The 15401-nt window shown below is 42.4% G+C and overlaps 1 protein-coding gene across 1 annotated transcript; it reads right to left on the bottom strand.

The window, feature by feature from the left end:
• Window positions 1-651: 651 nt before the first annotated feature.
• On the bottom strand, window positions 652-15269 carry LOC129828987 (desumoylating isopeptidase 1-like). Its single transcript, XM_055890353.1, has 6 exons — window positions 14844-15269; window positions 11723-11744; window positions 11442-11511; window positions 11134-11243; window positions 9096-9218; window positions 652-3925 (listed from the first exon to the last, which is right to left on the bottom strand). Exons 1-6 carry the CDS (start codon window positions 14932-14934, stop codon window positions 3832-3834), a joined length of 510 nt encoding a protein of 169 aa, XP_055746328.1. The 5' UTR covers window positions 14935-15269; the 3' UTR covers window positions 652-3831.
• Between the last annotated feature and the right edge of the window lie 132 nt (window positions 15270-15401).

Genomic DNA, 15401 nt, shown 5'->3' with positions numbered 1-15401 from the left:
CATATATTTTTGCTCTTTTGCACACCAGTATTTCTACTTGCACATCATCATCTGCACATCTATCACTCCAGTGTTAATTTGCTAAATTGTAATTACTCCGCTACTATGGCCTATTTATTGCCTTACTCCATTTGCACACATTGTATATAGATCTTTCTATTGTGTTATTGACTGTACTTTTGTTTATCCCATGTGTAACTCCGTGTTGTTTTTTGTCACACTGCTTTGCTTAATCTTGGCCAGGTCGCAGTGCTTTGCTTTATCTTGGCCAGGTCGCAGTGCTTTGCTTTATCTTGGCCAGGTCAGTTGTAAATGAGAACTTGTTCTCAACTGGCCTACCTGGTTAAATATAGGTGAAATTAAAAAATAAAACACGTGAATCACATTTTTATTTGGCGTAACCCCGACGCATTGTACCTCAGTTTGGGAATACCTGTTACACACCATCATATAATGTAGTATGGTCTCCCACTAATCACTGGCTGAAGGGATGTTTCTGGGTGAATAAGTATTTGTTTAATAAACTACCTGTACAAAAATAACCATAGTCAGAGGCTGGTAGCATACTGCACTTTGGTGTGTATTTCACCGTGGAACATCCTCCATCTGCCTTAAGAGTGTTAACACAAAAAGACACATACACAACCATACTTAGAGAAAAGTTGTCTTTAATCAAGCAGAGGCAAGAGTTTCGTTAAAAAGAAACAGGATCTTTACATCAACAATAGTGGACAGAGTAAGGATGGACATTTTTGGGGTATCACAACTTTGACTCAATACCAAATGTGAATTACGAATATATTAAATCTTGATAATATAATCATTATAATAACGATATGTATGCTCATAATAACATTAGGTAATAAATTAAAGTATGTAACTTACAAAGACAGTCTGTGTATATAATATTAAAATAAATAAACCGATTAAAACAAACAAATAATGGCAACAAAATCACAGACACTTGATATCATGGAAAAAGTGAATGGCGGTTGGCATAACTCTTGATATGGAGAGTGATTTCCTATGCTGGAACAACATTAGGCTGCACACTGATAGCAAGAAAACAGTACAGAGACTCTCAACAACATTCCAATCTTAGAAAATGCCTAGATATGGTGCATTCCTGCTAATTTGAAAGGTATAAGTATACCAATTCTGGAAAATGCAGTTGTTCAGTGTATTACTGTAAAATCCTACTTACAGATGTGCTCAAATTAGTTGGTGCCCTTACAGCTCATTGAAATAATACTTAATTCCTCATGAAAAGTGACTGAATTAAAAGCTGTATACTTGCATGCCTTTGGTATGTCATAGAATAAAGCAAAGAAGCTGTGAAAATATTAATTATTGCTTATTCTACAAAGATATTCTAAAATGGCCTGGACACATTTGTTGGTACCCCTTAGAAAATATAATAAATAACTGGATTATAGTGATATTTTAAATTAATTTGATTCTTTAATTAGTATCACACGTCTTCAATCTTGTAATCAGTCATTCAGCCTATTTAAATGGAGAAAAGTAGTCACTGTGCTGTTTGGTATCATTGTGTGCACCATACTGAACATGGACCAGAGAAAGCAAAGGAGAGATTTGTCTGGGGACATCAGAAAGAAAATAATAGACAAGCATGGTAAAGGTAAAGGCTACAAGACCATATCCAAGCAGCTTGATCTTCCTGTGACAACAGTCGCAAATTATATTAAGTTTAAGGTCCATGGATCTGTAGCCAACCTCACTGGGAGCGGCCACAAGAGGAAAATCGACCCCAGATTGAACAGAAGGAGAGTGCGAATGGTAGAAAAAGAACCAAGGATAACTGCCAAAGAGATACAAGCTGAACTCCAAGGTGAAGGTACATCAGTTTCTGATCGCACCATCCGTCGCTTTTTGAGCGAAAATGGGCTCCATGGAAGTAGACCCAGGAGGACTCCACTTTTGAAAGAAAAACACAAAAAAGCCGGACTGGAATTTTCTAAAATGCATAATGACAAGCCACAATCCTGAGAGAATGTCTTCCCAAACTGGAGATTTTTGCCAAGTCACATCAGCTCTATGTTCACAGACTAAAACATGAAGCTTTCAAAGAAAATAACAACATACCTACAGTGAAACATGGAGGAGGCTTGGTTCTGTTTTTGGGTTGTTTTGCTGCGCCTGGCACAGGGTACCTTGAATCTGTGCAGGGCACAATGAAATCTCAAGACTATCAAGGCATTCTGGAGCGAAACGTACTGCCCAGTGTCAGAAAGCTCTGTCTCAGTCGCAGGTCATAGGTCCTCCAACAGGATAATGACCCAAAACACACAGCTAAACGCACCAAAGAATGGATAAGAACAAAACATTGGACTATTCTGAAGTGCTCTTCTATGAGTCCTGATCTGAATCCTATCGAACATCTATGGAAAGAGCTGAAACTTGCAGTCTGGAGAAGGCACCCATCAAACCTGTGACAGCTGGAGCAGTTGGCTCAGGAAGAGTGGGCCAAACTACCTCTATTAAATATGGAATAAACAACAGTGGACGCCAATTACTTTTGTCAGAGAAAATTGTGCATTCTTCGTTTTTTGTGGAGGGGTACCAACAAATTTGAGCACGTCTGTACAGGTCACACGAGGTCATAGCTTGATGATCTTGAGTGTGTGTGCTTGTGTGTAACAATGTTTTCGAGGGATAAACCTTGACACCAAGACAGTTGGAAGTTGATACGAAGATAAGTGAATACGCAAGTTCACAATATAAAGACAAGTGCAAGTCAGAATTTGTATAGTTTTTATCACGTCTTCAGCTAAAATCTCAAACATTGTTTGTTTCTTTTTTCATCTTCTCTATCCCTTCTCTCTACCTCTCTGGAGTGTCAATGCAGTCATGTCATGGTAATTAAAAAAGAACAAAACAATGAAAACACAAAAATAGCTTACTTAATTACTTATAACAGGAAGGTAAAGGGACACCCTACCCACCCCTGTGCAGGAAAGAGCTGCAGCTCTGGCTCTAGATAGAAACCTTGCAGCTCCCTAGTTTTACATTCAGCTGATCATGGGCTCCTATGGAGAGTAGAATAAATATCTATCTTATCATACACTTACAGCCTAATACCAGCTTTATATCCATGGACATACTAAAATACACACACAGATCGCAGGCCAAGTTTATAGTGGAAAAGGGGTAAGTTAGGTAGGATCATGTTAAGTCTGGGGAGTGTCAGCCTGGGCTGGGGTAAAAGGTCAGATGCTGCTGTTTTTATCTCAATATCAAATCATTTCTGGGGAACAATTAAGTACCTTAGTGTGATTATTTTAAATGAGTCAAAAAAAAAGAAAAAAAAAAGCTTCTTAGCAAAGAGCAACTTCTCAATAATTTTGCTTGGACTGTCTGGGAGTGGTCTGAGTGGGGAGGGGAAAACTGAAAATGTGCTGATATTGGCAGAGAGTTTTGGAACTCTTTCTTATTGGTCTATTAACTAATTTACCACGTGGTGATGTCAACATGAAAGGCCAAAACGCCATCCCACCAAAATACACTGAAATTTCCAGCGGTCTTTTCAAACAGCTCCTACACTAAAAGGGCATTATAAATTTCACTGTATTATTCACACCTCATAGTGTGGAAATATATATAAAAAAAACTGGAAAATCACTTTTTTGACTGCACTGGGCCTTTAAGGTATTAAAGAGGTCAGGTTGGGTTAGGTTGCTGCCTGGCCCACTGACTGACTGACGTACATCAGTAAGGGACTTACAAAGGTCCAGAGCTGCAGGTCTCCCACCCCCCCACACAGACTGACTGATCGTTTAATATATTACTCTGTGCACCTGTGTTATCGGTCTATCTCTGGCCATAATGTCCATTGAAGGTGTTGCCCCCCTGAGGTGCAATATTGATGGAGTCCAGAAGCGGACGTAGCGCCTGGCCGAAAGGCCTGCGGGTGACAGAGTGGAACACAGCACAAATTAGAATCCACACAGTGAGTTATGTTTTGAACAAGCTTTCCTTATTTATATCATACATTCCAACAAACTCAATTTAACTTGAAACATACAGTAAGTGCAGTGCTTAATTTGTAAAAAGTGAGTGCGAGGTGACCTGGGAAGTTATGCGGTACCGGAGCACGTTAGAGAGAGAAAAAAAAAAAAATATATATATATATATATATATATATATATATATATTATACATCTTTTTTATAAAGCATTGCATGCATATCAAAGCATGTGCATAGTGGCATAGAGCAGTAGAGTCACTTACATTAGTTGCACACGTGGGGACATGTTTTAATAGTCTACGGTCCGGGGAGAAAATGTGCTATTTCATGCAATTCTACATCATTTTACATGGACTGGAGACTTTGGCAGAATCTTTATTAATACCACACAAATTATCAAAATGAAAGGCTACTTTGACACTGACGAACTGAGATCAATAAAAACAACCTTGACTTGAATCCATCAATAGCCTAGGCGTGTGGAGACACATATTGTAGGCTAAAATATGAGGAGGAAATGATAATCCTAAAAATGCTTTCCAGTTTCACTGACTCACCCAATGATGAGCAGTTCAATCACTGGTGATGGCCGATGAGCTCGTGCCAAAAGCCTCTCTCTCTCTCTTTGTAAAACAATATTTGGAAGTTGATCTAATATTCTGGTAGCCTACAGCATAGAGTCTTTCACTCTTCAGCAGGAGTAATTTGTTTTCCAACCTCTGTTTACCCTCGATTGTATTTGAAATATTGCGAAAGGCCTGTTTTATCTGCATGCTGTTTTTTCACCAACAGATTTGCCTTGCGTTCCCAACTGTAGGCTATTCCTGTAGGCAATAAATTATGAAGTGCAAGGCTGGAGAGATGAGAGTTGCAAGCTCATGTGTATCAGAGCAGAGAGGGAGAGAGGTCATAGAAAGTGAATCTCATTCTAGTTATGTGAGAGATACTGGCGTGCTTCACACACAGCCATGGCCAAACGTTGATCTCAGTGTTGCGCAAACTATAAGCCTGAGCCACCCCAACCCAAATCAACTCTTAGAATATTAGGCCCGGGCTGAAAATCTACTTTTCACGTAACGTTTTTTTTTGTGCTGGCAGGATAATTAACGAAGAGGCAACTCGAATGAACTCTGATCACTTTTATTATAGTTTGTACATTGCAAAAAGTGAAAATTATTTTTCAATTCCGCAAGAGGTACCGGAACAAAACAGTCCAAAATGGAGAGGTCAGGATCCGGCTCAAATTAAGCACTGGTTAAGTGTAAAATTTGGCACATGCAGTGCATTCGGAAAGTATTCAGACCCCTTGACTTATTCCACATTTTGTTATGTTACAACCTTATTCTAAAATGGATTACATTTTTCTTTAAAATCTCATCAATCTACATACAATACCCCATAATGACAAAGTGAAAACAGGTTTTTAGAATTTTGGGTAAATTCATTAAAAAAAAACTGAAAAACCTATTTTACATACGTATTCAGACTCTTTGCTATGAGACTCGAAATTGAGCTCTGGTGCATCCTGTTTCTATTGATCATCATTGAGATGTTTCTACAACTTGGAGTCCACCTATGGTAAATTTGATTGGACATGATTTGGAAAGGCACACACCTGTCTATATAAGGTCCCACAGTTGACAATGCATGTCAGAGCAAAAACCAAGCCATGCGGTCGAAGGAATTGTCCGTAGAGCTCCGAGACAGAATTGTGTCGAGGCACAGATCTGGGGAAGGGTACCAAAACATTTCTGCAGCATTGAAGGTCCCTGAGAACACAGTGGCCTCCATCATTCTTAAATGGAAGAAGTTTGGAACCACCAAGACTCTTCCACGAGCTGGCCGCCCGGTCAAACTGAGCAATCGAGAGAGAAGGGCCTTGGTCAGGGACGTGACCAAGAACCCGATGGTCACTTTGACAGAGCCCCAGAGTTCCTCTGTGGAGAATCTTCCAGAAGGACAACCATCTCTGCAGCCCTCCACTAATCAGGCCTTTATGGTAGTGGCCAGACGGAAGCCACTCCTCAGTAAAAATGCACATGACAACCCTCTTGGAGTGTGCCAAAAGGCACCTAAAGAACTCTCAGACAATGAGAAAGAAGATTCTCTGGTCTGATGAAACCAAGATTGAACTCTTTAGGCTGAATGCCAAGCGTCACATCTGGAGGAAACCTGGCACCATCCCTACAGTGAAGCATGGTGGTGTTAGCATGAACAGAGCTAAGTACAGAGATCCTTGATGAAAACCTGCTCCAGAGCACTAAGGACCCCAGACTGGGGCGAAGGTTGACATTCCAGCAGGACAACAACCCTAAGCACACAGCCAAGACAACACAGGAATGGCTTCAGGAAAAGTCTCTGAATGTCCTTGAGTGGCCCAGCCAGAACCCGGACTTGAACCCGATCGAACATATCTAGAGAGACCTGAAAATAGCTGTGCAACGACCCTCCCCATCCAACCTGACAGAGCTTGAGACGATTTGCAGAAAAATGGGAGAAACTCCCCAAATACAGAAGTGCCAAGCTTGTAGCGTCGTACCCAAGAAGACTGGAGGCTGTAATCGCTGCAAAAGGCGCTTCAACAAAGTACTGAGTAAATGTGTTTATACATTTGCAAAAATATCTATAAACCTGTTTTTACATTGTCATTATGGGGTATTGTGTGTAGATTGATGAGGGGGAAAAATGACTAAATCTTTTTTAGAATAAGGCTGTAACGTAACAAAATGTGGAATAAGTAAAAGGGTCAACACCAGGGCTGTCCAACCCTGTTCCTGGAGAGCAACCGTCCTGTACAGCTACAGTTGAAGTCGGAAGTTTTCATACACTTAGGTCGGAGTCATTAAAACTAGTTTTTCAACCACTCCACAAATTTCTTGTTGACAAACTATAGGTTTGGCAAGTCGGTTAGGACATCTACTTTATGCATGACAAAAGTAATTTTTCTAACAATTGTTTACAGACAGATTATTTCACGGTACCACAATTCCAGTGGGTCAGAAGTTTACATACACTAAGTTGACTGTGCCTTTAAACAGCTTGGAAAATTCCAGAAAATGATGTCATGGCTTTAGAAGCTTCTGATAAATTATGTAAATTAGCCTGAGTCAATTGGAGGTGCACCTGTGGATGTATTTCAAGGCCTTCCTTCACACTCAGTGCCTCTTTGCTTGACATCATGGGAAAATCAAAAGAAATCAGCCAAGACCTCAGAAAAAAATTGTAGACCTCCACAAGTCTGGTTCATCCTTGGGAGCAATTTCCAAACTCCTGAAGGTACCACGTTCGTCTGTACAAACAATAGTATGCAAGTATAAACACCATGGGACCACGCAGCCGGCATACCACTCAGGAAGGAGACGCGTTCTGTCTCCTAGAGATGAACGTACTTTGGTGCGAAAAGTGCAAATCAATCCCAGAACAAAAGCAAAGGACCTTGTGAAGATGCTGGAGGAAACAGGTACAAAAGTATCTATATCCACAGTAAAACGAGTCCTATAATGAAATAACCTGAAAGGCCGCTCAGCAAGGAAGAAGCCACTGCTCCAAAACCGCCATAAAAAAGCCAGACTACGGTTTGCAACTGCACATGGGGATAAAGATCGTACTTTTTGGAGAAATGTCCTCTGGTCTGATGAAACAAAAATAGAACCGTTTGGCCATAATGACTGTCGTTATGTTTGGAGGAAAAAGGGGGAGCCTTGCAAGCCAAAGAACACCATCCCAACCGTGAAGCACGGGGTGGCAGCATCATGTTGTGGGGGTGCATTGCTGCAGGAGGGACTGGTGCACTTCACAAAGTAGATGGCATCATGAGGTAAGAAAATTATGTGGATATATTGACGCAACATCTCAAGTCATCAGTCAGGAAGTTAAAGCTTGGTCGCAAATGGGTCTTCCAAATGGACAATGACCCCAAGCATACTTCCAAAGTTGTGGCCAAATGGCTTAAGGACAACAAAGTCAAGGTATTGGAGTGGCCATCACAAAGCCCTGACCTCAATCCTATAGAACATTTGTGGACAGAACTGAAAAAGCGTGTGCGAGCAAGGAGGCCTACAAACCTGACTTAGTTACACCAGCTCTGTCAGGAAGAATGGGCCAAAATTCACCCAACTTATTGTGGGAAGCTTGTGGAAGGCTACCCGAAACGTTTGACCCAAGTTAAACAATTTAAAGGCAATGCTACCAAATACTAATTGAGTGTATGTAAACTTCTGACCCACGGGGAATGTGATGAAAGAAATAAAAGCTGAAATAAATCATTCTCTCTGCTATTACTCTGACATTTCACATTCTTAAAATAAAGTGGTGATCCTAACTGACCTAAGACAGGGAATTTTTACAAGGATTAAATGTCAGGAATGGGGAAAAACGGAGTTTAAATGTATTTGGCTAAGGTGTATGTAAACTTCCGACTTCAACTGTATTAGTGTTTTTCCAGGAACAGACTCAATATGTGAATGGAGACTTGTCATCCTTATGTATTTTATTCTTTATTCAGACAGCATTGAATGTAGATATAGGGTGACAGGTAGAGTCGATATAGGGGGACAGGTAGAGTCGATATAGGGGGACAGGTAGAGGAGATATAGGGGGACAGGTAGAGGAGATATAGGGGGACAGGCAGAGGAGATATAGGGGGACAGGCAGAGGAGATATAGGGGGACAGGCAGAGGAGATATAGGGGGACAGGCAGAGGAGATATAGGGGGACAGGTAGAGGAGATATAGGGGGACAGGTAGAGGAGATATAGGGGGACAGGTAGAGGAGATATAGGGGGACAGGTAGAGGAGATATAGGGGGACAGGTAGAGGAGATATAGGGGGACAGGTAGAGGAGATATAGGGGGACAGGTAGAGGATATATAGGGGGACAGGTTGAGGATATATAGGGGTACAGGTAGAGGATATATAGGGGGACAGGTAGAGGAGAACCCGCACAAAGGTGTCAGGTCTGGAATTCATACCAATGTCGCTCATGGACAATATGTGCTTGGAAGACTGCAGTACTGTCGTTGTGCCACACTCCCACACTACACTCATTATGTCTGACAATAGGTTCTTGTTGCTAGAGAGACGAGGGAGGGAAGAGAGGGGTAACTCACGTGGACAGCACTTCAGCCGGCAGGTCTGTGATGTGGGCAGGGATCTTACTGCCGGTGAGGAACTGGGCCACTTCGTTACTAAACGTGTTACAGTTCCACTCAAACAGATGGTACTGGTTCCCCCTACAGTGTGTGAGAGAGAGAGGGGGGTGAGTAGGTAGAAAGACAGTGAATGAGAGAAAGAAACAAAGATAGGGACAGAGTAAATATAGTGTGGATACAGTGAGGGAGAGCGCGCGAGAAAGAGATAAAAAGATCTCGTCGGTATCCAACTGCACATCTCCATCTATACATTCCTACAGTACACACATACAGTGCATTCAGAAAGTATTCAGAGCTCTTGACTTTTCCCACATTGTTACATTACAGCCTTATTCAAAAATTGATTAAATTGTTTTTTTTCCTTCTCTCAATCTACACACAATACCCCATAATGACAAAGCAAAAACAGGTTAATATATTTTGCAAATGTATTAAAAATAAACAAATAAAAGATCACATTTATCTAAGTATTCAGACCCTTTACTCAGTACTTTGTTGAAGCACCTTTGGCAGCAATTACAGCCTCCAGTCTTCTTGGGTATGACGCTACAAGTTTGGCACACCTGTATTTGGGAAGTTTCTCCCATTCTTCTCTGCAGATCCTCTCAAGTGTTGCTGCACAGCTATTTTCAGGCCTCTCCAGAGATGTTAGATCGGGTTCAAGTCTGGGCTCTGGCTGGGCCATTCAAGGACATTCAGAGACTTTTCCCAAAGTCACTCCTGCGTTGTCTTGGCTGTGTGCTTAGGGTTGTTGTCCTGTTGGAAGGTGAACTTTCGCCCCAGTCGGATGTCCTGAGCACTCTGGAGCAGGTTTTATATCAAGAATCTCTCTGTACTTTTACGCCGTTCATCTTTGCCTAGATCCTGACTAGTCTCCCAGTCCCTTCCGCTGAAAAACATCCACACAGCATGATGCTAACACCACCATGCTTCACCGTAGGGATGGTGCCAGGTTTCCTCCAGACGTGACACTTGGCATTCAAGCCAAAGAGTTTAATCTTGGTTTCATTTGACCAGATAATCTTGTTTCTCATGGTCTGACTCCTTTAGGTGACTTTTGGAAAACACCAAGTGGGCTGTCATGTGCCTTTTACTGAGGAGTGGCTTCCGTCTTGCCACTCTACCATAAAGGCCTGATTGGTGGAGTGCTGCAGAGATAGTTGTCCTTCTGGAAGGTTCTCCCATATTTACACAGGAACTCTAGAGCTCTGTCAGAGTGACCAGTGAGTTCTTGGTCACCTCCATGACCAAGGCCCTTCTCCCCCGATTGCTCAGTTTGGCCTGGCGGCCAGCTCTAGGAAGACTCTTGGTGGTTCCAAACTTCTTCCATTTAAGAATGATGGAGGTCACTGTGTTCTTGGGGACCTTCAACACTGCAGACATTTTTTGGTACCCTTCCCCAGATCTATGCCTCGACACAATCCTGTCTCGGAGCTCTACGGACAATTCCTTCGACCTCATGGCTTGGTTTTTGAGCTGACATGCACTGTGACCTTATATAGACAGGTGTGTGCCTTTCCAAATCATGTCCAATCAATCAAATTTACCACAGGTGGACTTCAATCAATTTGTAGAAACATCTCAAGGATGATCAATGGAAACAGGATGCATCTGAGCTCAATTGCGAGTCTCATAGCGAAGGGTCTGAATACTTATTCAGAGGGGTTGGGTTAAATGCGGAAGACATTTCAGTTGAATACATTCAGTTGGACAACTGACTATGTATCCCCCTTTCCCTTATGTAAATAAGGTATTTCAGTTTTTATTTTTAATAAATTAGCAAATATTTCTAAAAACCTGTTTCCGCTTTGTCATCATGGGGTATTGTGTGTAGTTTGCTGATAAAAAAAAGAAGGGTTTAATCCATTTTAGAATGAGGCTGTAGCGTAACAAAACGTGGATAAAGTCAAGGGGTCTGAATACTTTGCAAAGGCACTGTACATACATACACACATATCCCAGTGGAGTTAAGATACACCAGGTGCCTCAGCCTCACCTGTACGTGGACTCTCCCAGTGAAGACAGGTACTCCATAAAGATTTCCTCAGTCACTTCTGTGATGCCCAGGTCTATTATGGAGTTGGGTTCTCCCAGGGACGTCCCACCCTGAAACACTCAAACAGCTTAGTCATGTCCCCTGCTTCCTCAGTTGTCCTCCAATGGCCCTGTATTTGCAGCTTTTACTGCCCCAGGATTTGTTGAGTATCACAACAACTATGTTTGGTGTAACTCTAACTTAAGACTTCTGTAGACAACTCAGGTCTAGTTAATTGTAGGAAGGAATAGAATAAAACGTTGTCTTACAGGTGGGCAGTTTGCGATGCCCTCTCCCCCATAGAAGAACTCCTCTCCATGGACAACAATAGCAGTGTGCCTGAGAGGAATATGTTACTGTTTCGTTTCACATAAAGCGGGATTCTCAATTAACAGACTTAAAAACACTGGGGGGAAAAATATCCCTATCATGACATTCATGTAGAGAATACTCAACATATTTTACAACATCCAGTTATGAAATGATAGGTGTACATAAACTTGAGCTTTGTCTTCACAAAAAATAAGAACTTAAATCATAATTTACTCACCATATTCCATCAAGCTGTTTCCCTGTGAATAGAAGAAAATAGTGTATATGTTAATTTTGTGAATGAGAGCTAGGAGTAAATAATAAGTTCAGCCCATGTGCCTAAATTGCATCCTCAGTCTCTCCTCATCCCTGCTACAAATAGTCACTTGTATCGAAGTGCCGTGTTTTTAGAGTCCCAGCTCTCCCATCACCAAAGATATTTGCTCCTTGTTCAGTGTGGCATCAATTTCCACAGATAACACAACTTCTATTCCAACCAAAGCTTGTATATACAAGGAATAAAAATATAAATGCAACATGTAAAGTGTTGGTCCCATGTTTCATGAGCTGAAATAAAAGGTCACACACATTTACCATGCTCACAAAAAGCTTATTTCTCTCAAATTTGGTGCACAAATTTGTTTTACATCCATGTTAGTGAGCATTTCTCCTTTGCCAAGATAATCCATCCGCCTGACAGGTGTGGCATATCAAGAAGCTGATTAAACAGCATGATCATTACACAGGTGCACCTTGTGCTGAGGACAGTAAAAGGCCACTCTAAAATGTGCAGTTGTCCCACAACACAATGCCACAGATGTCTAAAGTTGAGGGAGCGTGCAATTGGCATGATGACTGCAGGTATGTCCACCAGAGCTGTTTCCAGAGAATTACATTTAAATTTCTCTACCAAAGACGTTTTAGAAAATTTGGCAGTACGTCCAACCGGCCTCAGAAGCGCAGAACCTTCATTTCTGCTCATAAAACATGGGACTAACACTTTACATGTTGCATTTATATTTTTATTCCTTGTATATACAAGCTTTGGTTGGAATAGAAGTTATATAACCACGCCAGCCCAGGACCTCCACATCTGGCTTCTTCACCTGCAGGATCGTCAAAGATCAGCCACCCGGACAGCTGATAAAACTGTAGGTTTGCACAACCAAAGAATTTCAGAATTAACTGTCAGAAACTGTCTCAGGGAAGCTCATTTGCATGCTCGTTGTCTTAACCAGGGTCTTGACCTGTCTGAAGTTCCGCATCGTAACCGACTTCAGCGGGCAAGTGCTCAACTTCGATGGCCATTGGCATGCTGGAGAAGTGTGCTCTTCACAGATGAATTCGGGTTTCAAATGTACCGGGCAGATGGCAGATGTGTGGGCGAGCGGTTTGCTGATGTTAATGTGAACAGAGTGCCCCATGGTGGTTGTGGGGTTATGGTACGGGCAGGTATAAGCTACAACAAACACAATTGTATTTTATCGATGACAATTTGAATGCACAGAGATACCGTGACAAGATACTGAGGCCCATAGTCGTGCCATTAATCCGCCGCCATCACCTCATGTTTCAGCATGATAATGTACGGCCTCATGTCGCAAGGATCTCTATACAATTCCTGGAAGCTGAAAATATACCAGTTCTTCCATGGCCTGCATTCTCACCAGACATGTCGCCCATTGAGCATGTGTAGGATGCTCTGGATAGACGTGTACGACAGCGTGTTCCAGTTCCCGCAAATATCCAGCAACTTCGCACAGCCATTGAATAGGAGTGGGAGGCCATTCTACAGGCCACAATCAACAGCCTGATCAACTCTATGCAAAGGAGATCTGTCGCGCTGCATGAGACAAATGGTGGTCACACTAGATACTTAATGATTTTCTGATCCACGGCCCTACTTTTTGGGGGATGACTTGGCCCGCAGAGTGAAGGAAAAGCAGCCAACAAGTGCTCAGCATATGTGGGAACTCCTTCACGACTGTTGGAAAAGCATTCCAGGTGAAGCTGGTTTTGAGAATGCAAAGAGTGTGCAAAGCTGTCATCAAGGCAAAGGGTGGCTACATTGAAGAATCTTAAATATAAAATATATTCAGATTTTTTTAACACTTTTTTGCTTATAAGAAATCCCGCTATGCCCTCAGACGAACCATCAAACAGGCAAAGCGTCAATACAGGACTGAGATTGAATCCTACTACACTGCTTCTGACGCTCGTCGGATGTGGCAGGGCTTACAAACTATTACGGACTACAAAGGGAAACCCAGCCACGAGCTGCCCAATGACGTGAACATATCAGACAAACTAAATGCCTTTCATGCTCGTAATGAGGCAAGCAACACTGAAGCATGCATTAGAGCACCAGCTGTTCCGCTCTCTGTAGCCGATGTGAGTATGACCTTTAAACAGGTCAACATTCACAAGACCGCGGGCCAGACGGATTATCAGGAAGTGTACTCAGACCATGCATGGACCAACTGGCAAGTGTCTTCACTGACATTTTCAACCTTTCCCAGAACAAATCTGTAATAACTACATGTTTTAAGCAGACCACCATAGTCCCGGTACCCAAGAAAGCAAAGGTAACCTGCCTAAATAACCACCGCCCCGTAGCACTCACATCGGTAGCCATGAAGTGCTTTGAAAGGCGGTTATGGCTCACAACACCATCATCCCGGAAACCCTAGACCCACTCGAATTCACGTACCACAACAGATCCACAGATGACGCAATCTCAATCGCACTCCACACTGCCCTTTCCCACTAGGACAAAGGAACACCTATGTGAGAATGCTGTTCATTGACTACAGAACAGCGTTCAACACCATAGTGCCCACAAAGCTCATCACTAAGCTAAGGACCCTGGGACTAAACACCTCCCTCTGCAACTGGACCCTGGACTTCCTGACGGGCCACCCCCAGGTGGTAAGGGTAGGCAACAACACATCTGCCACGCTGATCTTCAACACGAGGGCCACTCAGGGGTGCGTGCTTAGTCCCCTCCTGTACTCCCTGTTCACCCACGACTGCGTGGCCAAGCACGACTCCAACACCATCATTAAGTTTGCTGATGACAACAGTAACAACAGCCTGATTACCGACAAGACAGCCTATAGGGAGGTGGGTCAGTCCCTTAACGTGAGCAAGACAAAAGGAGCTGATCATGGACTACAGGAACAGAAGGGCCAAACACCCCCCCATTCACATCAATGTTGGCCATATACCACACCCCCTCATGCCTTATTGCTTAAGCGTACTTGTGTTCCCCGTGTACATTTCTATTGATTTATTATTGTTAACAAAAAAATTAACATTTACAAAATAGTACAACCAAAGATAACTAGCTAGCATCTTACCTAGCATGAGGGGGCTCAGCTGGCGAGCCATTCCGTTAGACAGGTCGTAAACGTACAGTTTAACAGGATACAAGGTGTAATTTTGATCCATATTTCAGGTTGATGTTAAATCAGGTTTTTTAGTGTTGTTTTGTCTCCAATGTTTACGAGCTGGCTACAGTAACGTTAGCTCGTTCTGGTTCCGCTTGGCCTAAAATGGCAAAACACAAATCGTCCCGAAATGGCGTATGTTGGGCAAAATAAAAAGGCAGCTGAATTACGACTATCTAATAATTTAGGCAAATTCACGACCATAGTAAGACATCACCTAACAGCTAGCATGCTAATCAGTTGTTTCTGTGTCACTGTCGTTTATCACCACTATGGCACCGCCGATAGAGGGCGGCTTGAGAACGTTCACAACAATGGCATGACGCGACCGAGTGACGGAGGCGCAACCTATGAATACCAAAAATATACTGAAGATAAGGAGGTTTCCTTTACAATTATTCATAAATATTATCCTGCCAACCACTATATGAAGAAGTTTAAGGAAAACATCAACTCAAATTGCTCCTT

Source organism: Salvelinus fontinalis, chromosome 30 (assembly GCF_029448725.1).
Source record: "Salvelinus fontinalis isolate EN_2023a chromosome 30, ASM2944872v1, whole genome shotgun sequence".
Classification (NCBI taxonomy): Eukaryota; Metazoa; Chordata; class Actinopteri; order Salmoniformes; family Salmonidae; genus Salvelinus; species Salvelinus fontinalis.
Note: the sequence above shows the minus strand (reverse complement) of the source record. Positions and strands in the feature narration are given on the sequence as shown.